The sequence below is a fragment of the Jaculus jaculus genome, chromosome 1 (assembly GCF_020740685.1).
Source record: "Jaculus jaculus isolate mJacJac1 chromosome 1, mJacJac1.mat.Y.cur, whole genome shotgun sequence".
In the NCBI taxonomy this organism is placed as follows: Eukaryota; Metazoa; Chordata; class Mammalia; order Rodentia; family Dipodidae; genus Jaculus; species Jaculus jaculus.
The window spans coordinates 201699475-201721476 of NC_059102.1; the positions used below are offsets into that span (position 1 = coordinate 201699475).

At 37.4% G+C, this 22002-nt stretch overlaps 1 protein-coding gene across 8 annotated transcripts in view; it reads left to right on the plus strand.

Moving 5' to 3' along the window:
* Tenm3 (teneurin transmembrane protein 3) overlaps nt 1-22002 on the plus strand; it is a 710814-nt gene that overhangs the window by 178476 nt on the left and 510336 nt on the right. For 7 of the 8 annotated variants that reach the window (XM_045142405.1, XM_045142407.1, XM_045142406.1 and 4 more), the window contains one exon: nt 7147-7453. In XM_045142405.1, the coding sequence (XP_044998340.1) occupies nt 7222-7453 (232 nt within the window). In that variant the 5' untranslated portion in view covers nt 7147-7221. Of the gene's footprint in view, nt 1-7146; nt 7454-22002 lie in introns of those variants that run through there. The other variant, XM_045142410.1, reaches the window with a different exon arrangement.

Consider the following 22002-nt stretch of genomic DNA (forward strand, 5'->3'; position numbering starts at 1 on the left):
CGGCTACTATCAATCTTTTAGATAACCCTTTCTCTGAAGAATTCTTTGTATGAAGTGGTCTCTTCACACAGTGTACTCATTAGTGTTCTGCAGAAAATGCTTGAGGGAACCCTCCAGATCTCAAGGGTTCATTCTCCTTGCAATTTTCTGTTTTCCAAAACATTGCCCTACATTTTTACCCTCTCCCCAATTCCACATCCCCCATTCTATTGCATTACTCCATCTCTTTAATTTGGGACTTCGGCTGCTTTTCTCAATTCCTCTACTTCTCGTGCTACATACTAGCCCTTGCCAAGCAGATTCAGAAGTGATCAAGGGTCCCACTTACTTGTTTCCCATATGTTATGTCTCAGGCTCCTCAGCTTTCCTTGCTTGAAGTCAGTGACTTCAAAACCATGTTTCATTGGAGGTGGTTTTGTAGCCTATAATTCCAGCAATCTGGAGGCTCTGTCAGGAGGATCATATAAGGACAGCTTGGGGTACATAATGAAATCCTGTCACAAAATAATAAAACAGAGATATAATCTAGCTAGCAAATCCAAGTATTTTATCTATTCTGCTGATATTATTTTAGACATAAGGATAAATTTAGTTTCTGTTACTTGTTTTAGAAAAAAATCCAAAAGTTGACTTTTTAATTATTATTACTAACATTATATCTGTCATGTTTAAAGGAAACAGTCTGTCTAGTTCTTGCCCTGATCAACCACTAGTATTTGTTACATTTATTTTATCTATATATGTATCTTTTTACCAAGCTAGACTGTTACCCATAGTGACTCCTTTTTCTTGTATTTCTTCTCAAATTTATCTTGTGTTTTAGTTTTTAACTATAAACATGATAGTCTCTTGCCTTCCACTGTTAGATATTATAAACTGAAATTCTTGTTATACTTGAATTCAACATTGCAAGAATGTCACCACAACGTGATTTTATTTTTATACTTAATTATTGCAACTATTTGATTTATAAAGTGGCCTTAGAAAACACAATTTCCTCCAAATGGAACAATAGTAATTGAGCCTCTTGTGTTCAATTGGCGTTAATCTATTCAACAAAGGAAGTATCTGAAATATATACAATTCAGAAAGTTCTATTTACTATTCAAAATCCAAAAGCTCCTTCACTTCTGATGGAGCATTTACTATCTGATTAACATATCTGGTAAAAATGTATAAATACCAACTTATTTGGGAAATGTGAATTATAACAGATTACAAAAATTTCCTCATATATGAAGAACTAAATTTAAATCTGTAATCTAAAAATGTTTCAGTGTGCTATGTTAGTGTTTATCTGAAGTCTACTTATATTGGATGAGTTTTCAAATAATAATAAAAGCAAGAAAGCATTCTATGCAGAAAGATATTCAAAGTAACATATGAGGATAAATATTAATTTGGAGCCAGGTATAGTGGTTCATGCCTTTAATCTAGGCACTTAGGAGGCTGAGGTAGGAAGATTGTTATGAGTTTGAGACTAGTCTAGGCTACAGAATGAATTCCGTTTCAGTCTGGTCTACAGACTGCCTGAAAAAAAAAAAAATACATATTAATTGGGAAGCCTGGATGCTTTTGGATTTGCATCTTTCACACCATCCTATATAAAGTCAAAAGGTCAAATAATCCATTCTGTAAGGGCCTCTCTATTGAGGAACAGGTACCAAGTTCTATAAATGGTTTTAAGAGGAGCTATACATCCTTAAGAGCAGTGATTTATCACTGGGCTCTTTTTCAAGGAGGTAATAAATATTAGCTAAATTTCATAATGTTTTCTAGCCAATTTAATAAAACATTATTTTGGTCAACTTTCATTGTAATAGCTTTCTCAAAGGCTCTTTCTTCCAATTGATGTAGCTCATGATTCTTTATAAGGAATATGTTAGCAGTGCCCTTTTCCTTTGTGTAAGACTAGCAGTGTCTCAACAACTTAGCACTCCTCAGATAGCTGCCTTGCTGAGCCTTCTTATTCTCAGCTTGAATGAAGGAATAAACACAGAAAGCTGCCTTTTGAAATCATATTGAACTCATTGACTTTCATTGGAAATATATCAGTGGTTCCAAACATTACTGTGTGGATTAAATCCTTGAAGGCTTTGAAGTATGTACAAAAGTAGAATGATAGACATGAAGGATTTTTTATTGTTTTGCGTTTCTAAGATCAAATTGTCTTTGATACTCTATTTGATTCATTATAACAATTTAGAATTGCTTCACAATCAAAACTTAGCTACTTGGTGCTACAGATGACTGTAAAGTTCAAAAGTATTAGCAATATATGGTGGTACACTACCACAGTGTCAGCACATAGGAGGTTGAAGCAGAAGGATCACAAGTTCAAGGCCAGTCTGGGCTGCACAGCACAGCAGAATCCTACCTCAAAAAAAAAAAAAAAAAACTAAAAAAAAGTTCAAGAGAACCCTCCACCATAAAAGTAAAACAAGCATTGAAAGACTAAAATTGAGGCTTAGAATGTAGCCCAGTGGTAGAGTATTTGCATAGCATGGCCAAGTCCCTGGTGTGACCCTAGTACTGCAAAACCAAAACTAAAATTACCCACTTAATTCTTATCAATTTACATCTAATTAGCATTATTTTTAAACCTTGGTAACAGTAGCACAAAGTTAAATCTTTTTTATTAATTTTTTATTGTCAACTTTCATAGTTGAAGAAAATAACCCATGGTAATTCCCTCCCTCCTTCCACCTTCCCCTTTGAAATTCAACTCTCGATTATATCCCCTCCCACTCTCAAGCAGTCTATCTTTTATTTTGGTGTCATGATCTTTTTCTCCTGTTATGATGGTCTTGTGTAGGTACTGTCAGGCACTGTTAGATCATGGATATCCAGGCCATTTTGTATCTGGAGGAACATGTTGTAAGGAGTCCTACCCTTCCTTTGGCTCTTACATCCTTTCTGCCACCTCTTCCACAATGGACCCCGAGCCTTGGAAGATGTGATAGAGATATTTCAGTGGTCAGCACTCCTTTGACCTTCTCAGTACCATGGTGCCTTCTGAGTCATCCCCAGGTCACTGCCATCTGAAAAGATAAGCTTATGCATCCAAAAGTGAGAGTAGCATTAATATATGTGTATGAATATTAAGAGAAGTACTTACTGGGCAGTTTGGTGAGCATAGTATATACATTTAGTGGGACACCAGCAAACATTATACCCCTAGGGCTAATGACAACCCTGTTGTAAGTTTTTAGTAATAGGAATGTATTCCCTCCCATGGAGTGGGCCTCTAGTCCAATTAGAGAGCAGATGGTTTCCCCTATAACAGACATGCCACTATTGCACTTGTTGGCTCATTTGGCCTGGCTGGCCAAATTTAAGGCTCAGTGCCCACAGTTGAGTATTGCCACTGGTGATTTCTCTCTCTCCCATTGAACTGCATGCAGCATAGCTTTTTCCAGCTTTCTGTCAGTTGATCTATAAGGAGGAGGTTTTCAGCTCAGCTCCAGCAGGATTTCTCAGTGAAATTGTAGCCCAAGTATGTGGAGTCTTCAGCAATAGGGTCTTACCATCTATTTCTGGTGGGAAACCAAGGGCCTTAGCAATGGCCTGTAATGTTTTGGGAACATCAAGGACCTCCCTAGCCAACAACTCACTGGAAGGTATCCCATCCCTGGCACTGAAAATTTTCTAGTAGCAATCTATGGCTTCTGAGTGTTCCATTGTCCAAAAAGGGACTTAATAGAATGGTATTGTATATATGTAAGTAGAATAATAAATTAATGGGGGTTAAAGGTCTAAGTGAGGTCAAGGGAAGAGATTGAGTAAAGTAAAGGTAGAGGGAGGGCTAATCAAAAATCTAAGAGAATATAAATAAGTCAAAGATAAATCTCTTTATTGTATGATGATACCCTTCATATTACCATATTAAAGAACTTCTTGGGCTGGAGAGATGGCTTAACGGTTAAGCGCTTGCCTGTGAAGCCTAAGGACCCCGGTTCAAGGCTCGGTTCCCCAGGTCCCACGTTAGCCAGATGCACAGGGGGGCGCATGCATCTGGAGTTCGTTTGCAGAGGTTGGAAGCCCTGGCGCGCCCATTCTCTCTCTCTCTCCCTCTATCTGTCTTTCTGTGTCTGTCGCTCTCAAATAAATAAATAAAAATTAAAAAAAAAAAAAGAAAGAGCTGAAAGTTTTAAAAAAAAAAAAAGAACTTCTTGATTGTAAGGTCATGAAAATTTTACAATGAAGAGAATTTTTCTTACATTCTAAAGTAAATTACCCAGCATGCCAAATTACTATACTTTAGGGTGTATCTTTCTCACTCCCATCATTAACAATATTTTAAAACAGATATCAACTTAGGGCAAGGAAGTTATATAATGATTTTGATTCTCAAATCTCTATTATCAACAATGCTTGAATAATATTACCTGCTCAACTAAAGGGGTCTTTGATGAATATTTAGTTTTGAGGGTCTATATATCCTTCTCTCCAAAGACTAATACTATTTTTTCAAAGAAAATATGTGTTGAACTTAGATACATTTATTTATTGTATCAAAGGCTAGAGTTTTAAAAAATGTATTTAAAAACCAGTAAAGTCAATTCATACCTTTATTTAAAGATTCTAAGCTCAGGCAACTGGCCATCCATACAGTGGCACCAGCATTTCAATGGGCTCAGCAGACAGGTTAGTTCTATAAACAGAGATGGGTTTAAAAGGCTCATAAATCATTGTGGGGGAAAAAAAAACAACTTTCCTTATAAACTAATAGAACTGATTCATTCACAAAAAGTTTTCTCTGGCTCCTTTTTTAAAAAAAATAAGCATTAAAACAAAGAATCTGCCATTATAATATTGGTTGAAGTTAGGCTGTTGAGGTAACTGGGATATAGCTCCTTTTTAGATGGTCAGGAACTATTTCATGTTTGGTCATGTTGGTGATATTGAACCTTAGCATGGTTGACTTCACAGTTACTTATTTTTTAGTTTTTTAGTTTTTCAAGGTAGGGTCTTGTTATAGCCTAGGCTGACCTAGAATGCACCATGTAATCTTAGGGTGGCTTCTAACTCACAGCAATCCTCCTCCCTCTCCCTCCTGAGTGCTGGTATTAAAGGCATGCACTACCATGTCCAGTTCATTTTTATTTTCAGTCTGCTCTAAGATACCTGCCATAGAAGCCTCAACTAAGTAATTACCTTGTGTAATTTTATTTAGCAATCTACTTGGAACTATGCTAACTTGTCTATGCTTCATAGAGAGAAGTCCTCAGCACCTAGAAAAGACCCTCACTAACACATGGTAGGGATTCAGTATTTATATAAATATGTGTTATTTTCATAATATCATTATAGAACATTATTATTACATTATTTCTGTTTTGAGACAATAGAGTGTATTGTTTTGTTGTTTTAAAATAAGTATATAAAAATAGTCTTACTTTACCTTAAATTACATTTCAACTTAAGCTGACATGAAACTATAATAAAGAATTCATTTTTTAAAGAGCTATGAGAATTTGTAAGCAAATACTAAAGCAACGAATCAGAAAGTCAATGAAAATAGCAAATTACAAAGTAGATTCATGGGAAAAGAGAAAATGGTAGAAGAATCAAGGTATTATTTTTGGACCCATCTAAAATATTAAAAACTACTTAGTCTTATGATAATTTTTAGAACAAGAAATGTGGAACCCCATTTGAGGGAACCTTTAATTAACAATTTGCATAGGGAGGTATAATTTTGTTGAAAACGTAGCATGGAGAAACATCCCAAACTTTTTCAACCATAGGCTCTGGAATCCTGTGTTTCTTCTAAGTCAGAGCTTTGCTTAGCTTTTTGTAGCTGGATGGAAGGCAGCCATGTCAAGTGAGAGGTCTAGGAGTTGTCATGTAAGGCAGAAAGAATGAAGACTTGTTGACAACTTCAATGTAAGCTGAGTCGACATGGGAGAATCAGAGTCAGCTACAAGAATCCAAACTGGAAGCACATTAAAGAGCTGTGTGATGTGTCTAATGATAGCGTGTGGTGAAGCAAACAGAGAGGGGATAGCAGGACTCTTCTGCACAGGGAACCTATGTGGAAGAAAATATCTCAATGGAAGTCACAGAGCTAAGGATGTGGGACCAAAGAGAAGACCCAGGGCTAGCCAGGAATCATTTGTTTCAAGTTGATTATGGCATTGCTCAAATAAAAAAAGTAAATTTAGGAAATTAGGATTAAAGCACGGAGGGGCACTGAGAGGTGAAGACAATGCCCTCAATAAAAGGCAGATTAAAAGGAAGGACAAAATGAGAAAGGATAAAAACAGAAAGAGGCTTATTGAAAATTTGGGTTAGCCTTGGGCTAACCTTATTCCAGGCTGCACATACAGTGCAGCTGACCCTGCTCCCCCACCATTCCCACTGTCAGTTCAGCAATTCAGTAAAAAGGGAGTTGTTCAGGAAAGAAATACAATTTGCTTTGCTCCTTCAAATTTATTGTTATCGGCAGTTATATGAAAACTACCCCATCAAATTAGCCACTTGAATTGCCTTAAATATTAGGGTAGCACTGATTAAATTCATTTGCTAGAGAAGAAAATAAATGCATTTTAAGGAGAGTGGGCATGAGAGGAGGACAAGCTTTTTCCACAGTTAAGGCATTTAGGTCCTTAAAACATGAAAATTGCCCTGTGAAGAAAAAGTCTTTGTAAAAATGAATAAACTATTCAATGCATTTGACAAAATTTCCAGTTATAAGACTCCCCAATTTGCTCCTACGCTTTTTAAAAGTATTGGGGGAAAAAAAGTGGCATACATTTTACAAGAAAAAGAAAGGAAATTTATTTGTGCATGTAGAAAATTCTATAAGATAAAACTTTTTCATTGTGGAAAATTTAACTACTAAAGGTAATTTTTAGCTGGCTTCTATAGTAAAACTTGAGCTTGAGTTCAATTTTCATTTTGCATTTATATGAATGAAATCAGATATAGTCATTTAAAGAAACCTTCAGCTCTTATGAACAGAAAGTACATCACACCTTCTGATGTTCCAAACTATTTTATACCAACCTTTATGAGAAATATTAATTTCTCATAAAAAGCAAGATTCCTTGATATTCACAATTATGTAGTAAGAAGGATAGACAGTAGTCAGTTTTCAGATGAATATTATGCTGAAATGATGCCGAACTTTTATCTTTACAGAGAGGCCACTGAGAATTGAACTCTGAGTGAAATTTGTCGCAAGCAGGACTGATGTGCACACCGAAGGAATGAAGTATGGATGTGAAGGAACGTAGGCCTTACTGCTCCCTGACCAAGAGCAGACGTGAAAAAGAACGGCGGTATACAAATTCCTCTGCAGACAATGAGGAGTGCAGGGTCCCTACGCAGAAGTCTTATAGTTCCAGTGAAACCCTGAAAGCTTTTGATCATGATTCTTCCCGGCTGCTTTATGGAAACAGAGTAAAGGATTTGGTTCACAGAGAAGCAGACGAGTTCACTAGACAAGGTAGGTAAATGTTTTAGTAAAACAAGGCATGCACGAATGTTGATAACTTGTAGGTACCACACTTTATTTCCCCAGAAGGTGACATGATTCTTTTCTATGTTCTAGCTACTGGGAGATGTTATATAGTTACACAGCATCCAAGTTAAAAGATAGGCTCCCAAACAAGGGCACTGCCACATGTGCAGAATAATTCCATAGTTCTATATTTATATGTGAGGTTTATGGTTTTGTGCATGGCCCTAGTGTATGTACATAAGCCTGCAACTCTGTCTCTTTTAGCTAAATGAAGAAATTCACTAATATTCTGGTATAGTTTAGAACTGGTGCAAAGAGAATCATAGCCGTGGGAGAAGAAACTCATGTCTACCTCATAAGAACAAGAGTCATGATCCAAGAGGAACTCATAGTTCATCCAGCCTTACACAGAGTATGCCACTGGAGGCTTGCATTTCCTTTCTTCCATGCAACTTTATACATTAATACATCCTAGTTTCTCATAATATAATGCTTAAGGCTTGCTCATTTATACATATTTCTTAAACATTGTTTATACTTTCTTCTGGTCTAAATATCTTACCAATGGGATAATGACTTTCTAGCTTTACCTCACAACACTAAACTGATTTTCAAGCATAAGATAGTAGATTATTTTCAGAAAGGCATGTTTATATTTTGCTTCACCTAATATAGTCTTGAGGTTGGGCAAGGTTATTATTAGTAAAATAAAATCCTCTTACTTGTTTATTGTGCATTATAATTTACATAGAACTTAGAATCCTTTAGCTAATTTAATCCAGGAGCTAGAAAACAATTAAGTCAGTAATAAGAAATGTACGTCTTCTTTTGCAATCACCTTACACATAGTGTAATGAAGAGTTTGATATTGGGAAGGAACAAATTTTAAAAAGTGATAATGTAGTAAGTTGTTCAAAAGACTGACAAGTTCACATGATCCTTTTCTCCTCTGTAGTGTAGAAAGAGCCATCTTAATTTGATTAAAATAGTATTCACACACCCAAACCTGTTTACAACAAAGAAACTTCATGTTATGTTCTAAAGTGAGATTCTTTTTCCTATCCTAAAACATGCCTTATTAAATGTTTGTAATAAATTTAAGAAAAAGGACAAAATTGCTTAAGATTTTTAATCCATGTTTAAAGAGAGATATATAAAACATATTTAGGTATGTACCCATTGAAGTTAGGGGGCATTGGTTCATTATACAACATCGTATAATGGTCAGCCTAATCTTTCCCTCTTGCATCATTTACACAGCTAAAAGATATGATCAGTGTACATTTTTGCTAATTAAAAAATAGAATGTAGTATGAAAATGCATGCTGTCAGAGCCCTGTGTGAAGCCTTGCTTTTTGTAACAAAAAAAATAACAGGTTAGTGTTACGAAGAAAGAGACAGGGTGGAGAAACTGTACACCGTCGAATACTAGTAAGAGAAAAGCGCTGCACATGTGGCAAAAAGCGAAAGCAAGGCTCATCTCCACCCGAGCAAGCATTTAGCTTTGGCAGAGCAGAGGATGCTTAAACAGGTTAAAAATAGCACACTGAAATTTTCACCTCCTAGGCAGCGTTAATCCAGCGCATGCTGTTGTTGACGACATTGGTGATACCATCTGTGGAAACCCTGTAACCAAGTTCTTAGGGGACTACAGAGTACTATTACTCAGCTCCTAGCAAACCAAGGGCAAGTGAAGAAGGGGTACTTGGAAAGAGAAAATGAGCCAGGGGAACAGATCAGGCCACCTGTCAGGAGATGGGTGTAGTGTGAAGGGGTTTAAGAGCAGAGAGGAAAGGAAAAGCAAAGGGATTTTTTGACAGGCTCCTAAATGAGAGCTTATTAAAAACGTCAATGCAACATAGCTAACATGTTCCATGCATTCTGTGCACTAATATGTTCTTGCTCAGTCGCCTGATGCTGGAGGTTTCCACAGGAGGCAATTGCACACACAGACATTTAAGGCTTGCACACACCATGGCTAGCACACACAGTAGCTTGGGACTTGAACTCACCAGAGGAGTCTAATCTCTAAGGTTCATTCAGCCTTCTGAGCTGTGTGCAGGTGCCAAAGCAGATATATGGTACAATAATTGCCTCTTGACTTACTGCAACCCATTTTCTTCAATTCTCATTGAAATTGTGATAGTTTGGATGGTGAGCAGTGAGCGATCACAGATATGCACAGGAAATAAAATTGCTTCAATCTTAACGGTGGTGAGGCTGAGGGCAAGGGAAGCTCTGAGAAGACTTTCTTTCCCATGGTTTGCTATGGGGAGGTTGTAACAGGAGCATTCAGTGTAGGGCAAGAATGAATAAGGCAAGTCAGCTATCAGATTGTTTTTCTTGAGCAAGCATAATGAAAAATCCTCCCAGGCTTTCATTTTCTTTGAACCTGACAAACGTCAATTTTTCCTCACTGACTATTATGCTGTGGGATTAATTATTTAATTGACAAAATGTGCTTCCTGCCACAGATCCTGACATCATACACATGATAAAAATGAAAGATTAAATCTATTAATAGTAGCCAGAGATCTTTGAAACTGTTCCAAAGAATCATGCTAATTGAGCTTGTCCATGGAGTTTAGAAACAGTTTCTCTGTCCTGTGGTCACCTCTTCCTTGACTGACACTGGAAAAGGCCATTTCAGCTGGAGGAAATGATAAGGAGAGAGCCCGTTAATGCGATTACATGGGGAATTCAAATGGAGCAATGCAGTGTTTTTATTTTTATCAACCAATTTTCTGGCCTCTCCTTACACTTGATTTTAATCGTCTTTTATGGCCTTTGTGACTGGCGGGTGACTACTGTTAATTACATGTTATATTTAGATTCTCTACAGCGGAGATGATTTCAGTCACACAGTCATGTGCAATTTGACTGTATCTCATACAGAACTCCTTCTCTGTGAGTTTAAATCTCTTTTGTGTGCTTTCTGGGAGATGGAAAGAGTTTTGCTTTCTGCAGCTGTGCAGCACTCCGTAGGTGTGAGAGGGTCAGGGTGACAATGGCGTATACTGCATTCCCAGATACTATTTTCTTTAATTTCACTTTGAATAAAATTTACCCCATCAGGTCTGAGACACATGTCTTATGAAATGGCTGCATAAGATCATCCCACAGCTCTGGAAAAAGGATAAAATAAAATATTTTTTTCCACTTTTTTGCTTGTGGAGCTGTCTGTGTTACACATGTGTCCCCAGTATTCTCACCCAAGAAGGAATGCTTGTCAACCCCAACAAGCAATAATGGCCATAAGGGTGACCGAATTTTGAAAACAAGTGATTATTGGAAAGGATGGATGTTTGTTCTCCTAAACCATAAACCTAAGAAGAACCATTTTGGGACTGTCATAACTCAAAGCATTTGAGATAGTCATGGATTTGGGGGTTGTGAAATTCAGACTTTTTGGAAAAGGTTAGTTAATATATACTTTTAGTTTCTAGAATGGCAATAGGTTAGATTTTTAACTGGGATGAACAGTGTTATATTTATATTTATCCAACACTGAAATCAAATTTGCAAAGAGGGGAGGGAAAGAAGATAGATTGAAGAAGATAAGCTCTCACTGGTTGCTGTGCGTGACTCACTTCAGGCTTTTCCTAACAGTTTGCTTTCTGAGACTTGCTTTCTCTTCTTTCTTACCATCATACAGTATCCAGCAGCCTCTGCTCCTACAAACATAACTCATTCTTCTTATGTCATGACATGGTTGGTCCAGATTGAGTTCACATGTAGTTTGGAGGGTTCTGATAAAGAGATGGAGAAAGGAGAAAGAAAGAAGAGCCCAGAGACCTGCTTCCCTACTGCCCCCTTCTGTGGTAGTTTGACTAGATGCCCCTCAATATAATCAGTGTTTTATTAGTTTCCAGTTTGTATCTGCAACCACCTGGCTGGAGGAGGTATCACTTGGGATCTTAAGGTGTTCCAGTGAGTTTGAAATTCCATTCTAAAGATATGCAAAGTGTGTCTTTCTAGAGTTCCTGAAGTGTGCTGTGGGGTGTGACTTTTGGCTTGTGGCTTCTCTCTCTCTGCTTGGAGCTGTGAAAAGTAGGCCAACATCTTCTGCCATTATGGAACTTCCCCTAGATCTGTGAACTTCAATAGATTCTTCCATAACTGTGCTCGGTCTAGAAGTTCATCTCAGCAAACCTGAAACTGTTTGCTACAGAAATTGGTACCAGAATGTGGGGTGAGATGAACCTGAACATGTGGACTTTGGTCTTTTGATACTTTTGTTTTGGAGCAAGCAACTGAAAATGCCTTCTGGAGTGATAAGCCATGTTTTATGGACTATACTGATGAAAGTTTGAGAATGCTAAGTGCAGACAGTATTGAACTTTGTGGCTTGACTTATGAGCTTTCTAAGGTGATGGAAAGACTGCAGAGGACTTTGTTGGAACTGGGCTACTGGCATAAGGGCTGGCTGCATTCTGCTACAGAGACCCAGAGAATTTGATTAAGGTTAAATTTGTAATGGACTGATGTGCTTCACTAAAGATATTGGACCAAGAGTTTTAAGGTTTTAATTTGGAAAATCACAAGCAAGTTAAAATTACAGGCACTGAGACTGCTTTTAGGTTGCTAAAGCTGCTATTGTGAAACACATTAACAATCTTAAGGAAGATGACCAAACTGCTTTACATTAAAACAATGGAGAGGATGCCTGAGGAAAACCTGTTAGAAATGCAGGCTCTTTTGGAGAGAGTTGACTAGAGAAGGAACCTGGTGTACACGGTTCTAGGAGCTGCTGCTGAGATGAAGCATGAGGCAGGGTGTGATGCCCTGATAGGCTGAAAAAGCCTTTGGAACATGGACCGTGGTTTGCATGGAAACCCAAAGATGTTTAGGATATACCAGGACTACGTAAAGACTACCATGGAGCACATTGTTAGCCTGGGATGGAAGTGGTCCATGGCTACTCTGCACAGCTGGAGGGGTGGAATAAGAAAATCTGAAGACTGTCAGTCTCTGGTTATATTGACCTTGAACTGCAGAAGTTTGATGTTTGTTTGATGGCGGTTCAGTTTACATTGTTCTTGTCTCTCCTTGCTATGTCTTAGACAAGTTGATACTGTTTACTCTGTGCCTTTATATGTTGAAAGTATTTGACTTGTTTGATTTTACAGGATTCACTATCTTAAGTTAGTCAAGACTGTGGAGACCTTTGAAATAAGACTAAATACAATTTACAATGTGTGATGATTATGAATCTATTGGGAACAGAATATGGTAGTCTGACTAAATGGCCCCCAATAGATACAGTGTTTTATCAGATTGTAGTTTGGATCTGCATGCACCTGGCTGGAGGAGGTGTTACTGTGGATCTTAGCATATTATTGTGGGTTTGAAATTCCAATCTAAAGATATGAAAAGTGGGCCTTGCTAGAGTTCCTGAATTGTGCTGTGTGATGTGGCTTTTGCCTTGTGGTTTCTCTCTCTCTCTCTCTCTCTCTCTCTCTCTCTCTCTCTCTCTCTCTCTCTTTCTCTCCTTGGACCTGTTAAAAGGGGCCAGCTTCTTCTGCCTTTATGGAACTTCCTCTAGATCTGTAAGCTTCAATAATCCCTTCCTGGAAGTTCATCTCAGAACCTGAAACTGTCTGCTACATCATCCTTGCCAGCACATCCTGAGTCTGAGTGCCTTTCACCTGGGGGCAAGCAATCAAACCTGGGCTTCCATGTGTGCTAAGTACTTCACTGCCAAGTAACCTATATCCCTCTCTACTCTATCTCCTATGGAATATTCCAGATATAGAACTTCCCTTTGCAAAGAAGAAACAAATTCACATTAGCTGAGTAGTCTGAGCTGTCCTGCAAATATGCATCCAGGATTTTGGTATGGTGGTGGCTTGAATGATACCTTCTCCAGGAAGTTGGCTTACCGCCTTTGAGCTGAGCAGTGAGTTCTAAGCATGGACATAAATAATGCCAGTACTTTTCCATTTGTTCCACAATGAGAGTTCAGAATTGACAAAGACTAGACTGAATGCTATAGTTTCATGGCTCCAGAGAGAGGCTGGTCTGCTGCTTTCATGGGCCCTCCTTCAGTGACTATCATCTTATAGTAGCAGCTGATTTTCTTGTCATCTCAGAAGTTGAGACAATCTAACCATCCATTTCTCCTCTCTTGGTATGATAAGAAGAATGCCAAGAATGCCAGCTCTGGAGAGCTGTTTCAGGGATTAGTAAAGCTTGTCCTTAGAGTCTAACAGGGTTTCCTACTGTTTGTTTGTTTTTTTAAACACATTGGGGAAAAAAAGGATATTTACTGGCACCCACAAGAAGGGAATAGGATAAGAAACCAACAAACAGATCAGGAAGCTTATAATGGAAAAGTAGCAGTGGAAACAGCGGAGGACAACCTGAACCAAAATCAAAACTTATAACAGGAACATTTACAGAAATCCAAGAACAACAATAACAAAATAAACAATAACAAAACCCCATAAAACCAACAATGAAAATGGTTATAGCCCAATGGTGGAGCACATGCTCAATGTGTGCAATGGCATGTATTTAATCCCCAGTACCAGAATACAAATAAAATGAACCAAAACTATGGACACATGAATAAACTATATGGAAACTATATGCTCCAAAACTATATACCTACTACTTGGTAAGCCCACTTAAGATACATGCCCAACAGACTGGCCTTTTTTATATGCAAGAGAGCAAGAATGAGAGTGCCACAGAGAGAGAGAGAGAGAGAGAGAGAGAGAATTGACATACCAGGCCCAACAGCCACAGTAATCAAACTCAAGATGTATGCACTGCACTGCCTTGTGTGCATATGTGACCTTGCACACTTGCATCATATTGTACTATTGACATTTTACTTGCTTGCCCATCAAAACTAGGTTGTAAACCCTTATTGCCCAAAGCACCACACATAGAGAAACTAAGCTGCTGGGCTAAAATCTTCCTCCTTCCTGGATGGTTTACTTCATACCAGAAGTACTATATAGTTGTGGATCCCATGTACATCACAACTAACCTTCTAGGCATGATCACAATAGTGGCATTATTGTTATGGGAACCAGTTGCTTTCTGATTGACTTCAGGCCCACACCAGAAGAGGAAAATCATGTGCAGTATTATACACCTGCCCATTAGTCTTTTGCTAGGTACATAGGCCCTAGGAGGAAACCTCCTATTGTGGTTATGCTTAATTGACAAAAGATCAAACTCCCTTCTAAATAACTGTATTTGTTCCCCTAGATTAGTATGAAGTCCAGCCTCAATATTGAAAACTTCTTACTGCAATGGGTAGAGGTTAAGGTATAGATGCATAGTTGACAAAAGTGCCTAGAATAAAAAGTGTCTACTGCATGTTCAGCCCTAAAGAGTACATGTAAGTTACCTTTTCAAGGCTCAAGGAACGTTGCAGAAGAAGTGTCCAGAAGAATGTAAAATCAGGAGAATGGGTATGAGGTCTGCGAAATGCTGTCTTCTGCATATGAAATCATAGCCATTACACTCATGAACTAATACCAGTTGTTTCCTGCTCAAAATTTAGTCTGTTAATATTTCAACATGGATATGGAAAGAGTTCATAAGACCCCATACCTCCCAGAGCAGCTCATGGCAGCTAACAGTTACTAGAATGAGAGTCATGTTCATCACTGGTATAGTCACTACTAAGTTGCCTAATATACAATCCATGATTATACAAGCAACTCCAATTTAACACAGTGGGTCAACAAAAACAGAGGGCCCTGAGGGGCTGAAGAAATGGCTTAGCAGTTAAAGCAATTGCCTAAAAGTCCTAGGACCAAAAGCCTAAGGACCCAGGCTCAACTCCCAAGAACCCACATAAGCCAGGTGCACAAAGTGATGCATGCATATAGGTGGTGCATGTGCACAGGTGGCATACGCATCTGGAGTTCATTTACAGTGGCAAAGGCCCTGGTGTTCCAATTGTCTCTCTCTCTCTCTCTCTCTTGCTATCTCTCATAAATAGAAAAACGGGCATGAAAGTAAGATGGGGATTAATGGAAAAAAGAAGGTTGTTACTGGGAGAGGAAAGAGTGTAATTGATAATTGATTGTAATAAGATCAAAACACATTATTCACATACATAAAAGTATCAAAAATGTAAAGAGCTTAAAAGAAGGAAAACCTATCTAAGTAGAAAATAAAATTAAGGTGAACACACATGTGTGCGCACAAACACACACACCCTTAAGCATATCTTAGAAAAAAATTCTTTAGGAGCTAGAGAGATTGCTCAGTGGTTAAGGTGCTTGCCTGCAAAGCCTAACCATCTGGGTTAGATTCCCCAGTTCCCATGTAAGCCAAATGCACAAAGTGGCCAGGCATCTTGAGTTTCTTTACTGAGGCTAGGAGCCTTGGTGCACCCATACACACACACACATACACACACACAATCTCCCCTCTTTTTTCTCTCTCTGTATCTACCTCTCTGCTTGAAAATAAAATAAATTTAAAACTTTAAAAAATTATTTACAATATTCAAGGAAAGAAAAAGACAAGTTGCTTATGGCCTATATCAGAAGCAACCTCAAATGACTAATGAATTTCTCATCTGCAGCAGTGGAAGCTGCAATGGAGTGGAATACTAGTGGAGTGAGATAGAATCTGTAATCTGGAAAAGATATCTTTTCTTACCTATTACTAAACCTGTGACTAAGGACTTTACAACAAAAGACTGATCATGCAGAGTAGAACAAGTGAATGTATTATTATTCATGTTTTATGTGCCAAGTGTGCTGACATAGGGAAAAGAGAATGTAGGAATAGATAAACATGTATAATTTTATGCTTCGGTTTGATGAAAAGGTGGAAAGTCATAGAGAAGTATAATAAATGAAGTATAATTGGGTGGTAATATAGGAGTGACAAAACATTATCTTTTTCCTTCATGATGTTTCAAGAGTTTGAGTCTCTAAAACAGACAACAGACAGATCAATAGGAGAAAAGGCATACAAATGTATTAATGTGTGATCCTCTGAGAGCCACACAAAGTTGAAACTAAGTAAGGAGCCAGATGGTTGAAGCTTAAATAGCATCCTAAGCCTCAGAAAGAAGTATGGTCTTGGGTCTTCCTGAGAAGGGTAGTGACTTGGGGAGAGGTTATATACAGGACAGGGAAGGGAGTAAAGAAATGAGCAATGAGCAACTGTGGTACTGGTATGCAAATAAAAACTTTCCAATAACAGCCTTTCTAAGAATAGAGGTACTTATGGCCAGAACTCTCTCTGGCCTCTGCTCACCTGCTCCTGTGAGTTAACCATTCTCTGTTTATTGAGACATGAGGTAGGAATTCATTTGGTATAGTCTCACTTCTTCTGAAAGAGCTGCTCTTAATCAGTGAAGGACACTCGGAGCAACCTGTCCCTGCACTTGTAAAGGCAAAGCAGTAACCTAACAAGGCCCTGGTTTGGATTGTTTCCCAAGTTCCTGTGTCTTCCAAAAAAGGGATATTTCTTTCTTCTGGTATAGAAAGGATTCTTTTCCAATGCGGGTCTCATGACCTGCTTTAGGGGAGAAGTGTGAAATAAGGTCAAAGAAACCTTTCTAAATTTTATAACCTGCTTCAAGGAGGAGAGATCAGGGAACTGTGAGGACCTTGTACCTAGTAGTTTAGGGCAACAGCCCTGGTTCTGAAAGTCCCAAATAGGCAGCCTTGGCTACCCTTCTCAATATGTCAAGTAAGGAAGTGAGTAATGATGAAAATAAGAAAAAATAGATTTAATTGATGTGCACATTGGGAAGAAGAAGAAGAAGACATAAAGGGGTCTACTGACTCCAAGCCTGTCTTTGTGATACAGCATGATTGAGCTTTAAGCTTGAGTAGAAGAAAGTATTTGGAAAAGTAAAAGAGGTATGCATGATTAGTCAGTCCCTGCCAAGCTGTGGTAGACTTGTCTCATTTCTAGTTCTACAAGATGGCCCAGAGAAGTCCTTATTGCTCAAGTGGAAAAGCTGGTTCGAAGATGATGGCTTCTGCCCCATAGTATATCCTCACCATCATAGATAATTGCCCCCATCTGGTGTGTGTGTGTGTGTGTGCGCGCATGCGCGTGTGTGTAGGGGGGTCTGTCTTGTGAGCCTCTGCTAGTCTTGGAATCTAAGAACACTGCAGGTTTTGGAAAATAGCTGGAGATCTTTGAGCCCTTAGAGGATATGGAATAGGGCATTATATAAAGTTGACAGTAAAAGATTTGTTGCTCTTACCTTTGTGCCTTCAGCTTTGGAATAGAATGAGATAGGTTAGGTACCACTGATATTCCTTGACTGATGAGCATGCTTATGTGCAAAAGTTACCAGATGACCCAGAGTAATGAAAACAGATATAAAATGTAGGCAGAGATACCAGGCTTTGTCATCCTGCTTTTATTTTACCTTGTAGGCTCAAGTAAGTGCTTTTTAGTAACTGTAGGTTCTAAGTGCCTTCACAACCCTATTGCTGTTAGGGTTTTGTTTTTCAAATGCAAAGCACCATGTTTGGTTAGCCTATCCTTAAGCACAACAAGATCATCAATCTTGACCAGGTGTGGAGGCTCATGTTGTCACCCTAGCCTTCAAAGACTGAAGCAGAAGAGCCAGAAGTTCCAGGTTAACCTGGGCTACATAGCAACACCCTGTCAAGAGAAAAAAATATAATTCCTCTCTCACATAAACTAATACTTACTCAAGGAATATAAAGATTCAGAGACAGAACCAACAATGTGAACCATAGTATTCAAAGAGGAACCCCAAATGAGAACCATATCTATGAAGAGGGGAGTTTTGCAGTATACATAATGAGTCTCCCATGGTGAATGTGGGTTTGCAGAGCAAATGGAAATGTAGAAAGAGTACTGCAAAGAGAACCATCTCAAAAGGTCAGAACTAAAACTCTCCTTAGTTCCAGTCATGTCAAGTAGCTGTAGAAAAGTGTTAGGGAAAGTAAATGCTTTCCAAAATCCCATCTCATCTGAAGAGGGAAGGAGGGGAAACCCTTAAGAAATGGAGCTTTCTCAGAGGGGAATAATTGCTATCTTGCATTCATATAATAATGAAAAACATGTATTTGAATATGAATGTCAGGAAAGGAAAGGTGATCATTAGGGGAATGAAAAAGCACAATAGACCTACCTAATTAGCAGGGGGAAAAGGGAATGAATAGCAATCTGGCTAAATTAGCAAAAACAGCTCCCAGAAAAAGGAGGAAACAAGGAAAATCATGAATAATCATAAAACAAGGTACAAGGAATGAAGCCTTTAAGACGTATTGCATGAAGTGTATATGTTCAGAACTCTGACATATGCTATTCAACTGGTTCATAAAAGTTACTGGTATTTATAAGGAATATGCTTAAAGTGGTTAAAAAAGAAAGTGTAAGCAAAAAGAAAGTGGGAATGGCTTTATCAGCATCAGGAGAGGTGGGATTTACTATTAAAATCTCTGCATGGGGCTGGAGCTATAGCTCAGTGGTAAAGCACCTTTTTGCATGTGTGATGCCCTAAGAATCGTGTTCAGCAGCACAGCAAAAGACAAACTGTAAAGCAGAGAATGGGCACTGTTAAATGACATGTTAAACAAACACTATGGGAGCTAAATTCACAGAGAAACAAATGAAGGGTCATTAAAAAACTTCAATGGTAGGCTGTTTCTTCATTTTTCACTATTAGGCAGAACTGAAATACAAAAATTAAGAGAATGGCTTGGTAAGCGTTGTGGTAGATACCTAAATTCTAGTACACAGGAGGCTGAGGCAGGATTATGAGTTGGAGGCTCACTAACAGAGCACATCCTGAGATCCTGACTAAAAAAAAAAAAGAAAAATAGGTCTACAGAGAAGGCTTAACACTTAAGGTACTTGCCTGCAAAGCCAAAGGATCCAGATTCAATTCCCCAGGACCCATATAAGCAAGATGCACAAAGTGGCACATGCATTTGGAGTTTGTTTGCAGTAGCTGGAGGCCCTGGTGCTCCCATTCTCTTTCTGTCTCTCTCTCTTTTCCCCTCTTTCTCTTTCAATCAAATAAATGAAAATAAAACATTAAAAAACTGACAAGTAGACAATGTTAATATAACAATTTAGCTAAATATATATACATACCAAAGTGATAATTCAGATAAAAATAGTCTATAATTTTATTGCTATGAAGAGTAACAGAAAACAATTGTGTATTTGATCCAAAATGCAATAACCATTCAAAAGAAATTTTGTAAATCAAAACATTTGGTTGTAAAATATAGTAAAATTAAAAATAAATGATGAAATGATAAATTAAAACACTTTCCTCTTTGATGATGGTAAGAGGTAATAGGAAATAATGAAAATAAAATTTTACTTCTAACATTTACAAAAGATACTAAAAGCAATAATTATAACAAAAATATGTTGTGAGTGGAATGAATAGTAAAAGAATTAAAACCTACCACGAGGGAATTTATCATAAATCTTAAGCAATGAGTAATACCAGAAAATAAACCAAGGGGAATAACGTGAGATAGTAGACAAAACTGAAATGAAAAACTAACAAAAAAGATAATTCTTAAAAGATAAGGGCTGGAGGTGGTGGCTCAGGTCTCTAATTAAAGCAACTTGGAGGTAGAGGCAAGAGAATCAAGTGCAAGACCTGCCTGGTCAATGTAATGAGATGCTGTCTCAAAATTTAAAAATGAAAAAAGTGGTTGGGGCTAGGGACATATCTCAGTAGTATAACACATACTCAGCATGTGTGAGGCTTTGTTTAATCCCAGGACTAGTAAAAAATTAGATAGATAGATAGATAGATAGATAGATAGATAGATAGATAGACAGCCAGACTATGAATGGGTTAAGGTATCATTGAACAAAAATAAGGAGAGATGCTGAAAAGATTGTAACAGATAAATTAGACTATTCTAAGCCATGAATTTTAAAAATCTGGAGGAATTTGTTATTTTTTAGAACATATGATTAATCTAAATGATTTCAAAAAATATAGAAAACTTGTGAAAAATAATTATCTCAGAAGAGATTAAACCCAGTATTCAAAAAGATATCAGGACCATACCCCCCAAATGATGACACCAAAATTTATATGATAATGTTGGTATCATCTTGACAACAAAATTTGACTAAAATAGTACTAAAGATAAGTTGAATAGACCACAATTGCTTCTCAAAAAGTATGTAAAAATTTTAAACTCACTTTCTTTGAGAGACTCATTAATATAGAAAAGAAATATTCTAGACCAAAAAAATAATCAGTATTTACTAATCCCTGCTAATAATACAAGGATTTTTCAGTGTTAGGAAATCTATTAACATAATTAGGTTAATAAATCAAACAGAAAAACATGATCGTATCACTAGATGATGAAAAAGCTTTAGATAAAATCTAGAAACCATTCTTTCTTAAAATAAAACTCACTAAGTAAAACAAAATGAAAAGCTTTAAATAAGTACACATAAATACATGATATTTAAGATGATCTTTCAAAAAATTAAACAGCATTCTAAATGGTGAAGTACATTTCAGTTAAAATCAGGAGCTTGCAAAAGGTTCATCTAACCTCAAAATTACTGTTCAAAATTATCTATGTAAGTATGTATGTATATATATTGTTTTTTTGAGGTAGGGTCAAATTCTAACCCAGGCTGACCTGTAATTCACTATGAAGTCTCAAGGTAGCCTCAAACTCACAGTGATCCTCATACCTCTGCCTTCTGAGTGCTGGGACTAAAGGTGTATGCCACCATGCCCAGCCTTAGATATTTTGATAATGGCAATAAGAGAATGAAATTAAGTAGCTGATACATTAAAATATATATATATCAGCACTTGTGTCAACATATGATTACAAAAATGCAACCCCATGTGTCTCGAGATAAAGAACAGAATTTTAAGTGAATTTGGTACTTGAGTAAAGACAAGATTTATGCATAGAATTATAGTTAATACAGTAGACTCTGAATTCCTAATGACGTGTGTTTTAATCCCAGCTTTGAATTAGCAGAGTGGCAGTTTAACAAATTTTGGCCAAATACCTTGCTTGAACTAATTATTTAATTTTTCTGAACTGCAGTTTTCCTTCTTTGGCTTTTTGTTCTTTCATTCCTTTTAGATTTTGTTATTTTGTTTGCATTCTTACAAACAAGCCTCACTATGTAGCCAAGGCTAGTCTGCCACTGTATAGCACAATTTGGCCTTGAATTTACAATTTTCCTGCCTCAGCTCTTGAAGGACTAGGATTTATATACATAGGTTACCATACCTGGCACTTAAATTTTCATATATGTAGATTTTTTTTCATGTCAGAATAAAATGAATAAAAATAGTTGAACTTAGAATGCTTAGTGCATGTCATATAATATTATTAAGCAACCATCATAAACATTATTAAACAATACTTGGCTAAATTTGGAAGTGAAAAATATGCTCTAACAATGGCAACAAACACAAATTCTTTGGAATAAATTTTGTAAGCATGATAGGGGACTCAAAATGAAGAGGTTTATAAGATATTCATGAAAGACAGAATAAGATCTAAATGGATGGAAAGGCAATGTTTTGGGATGAGACAAACACT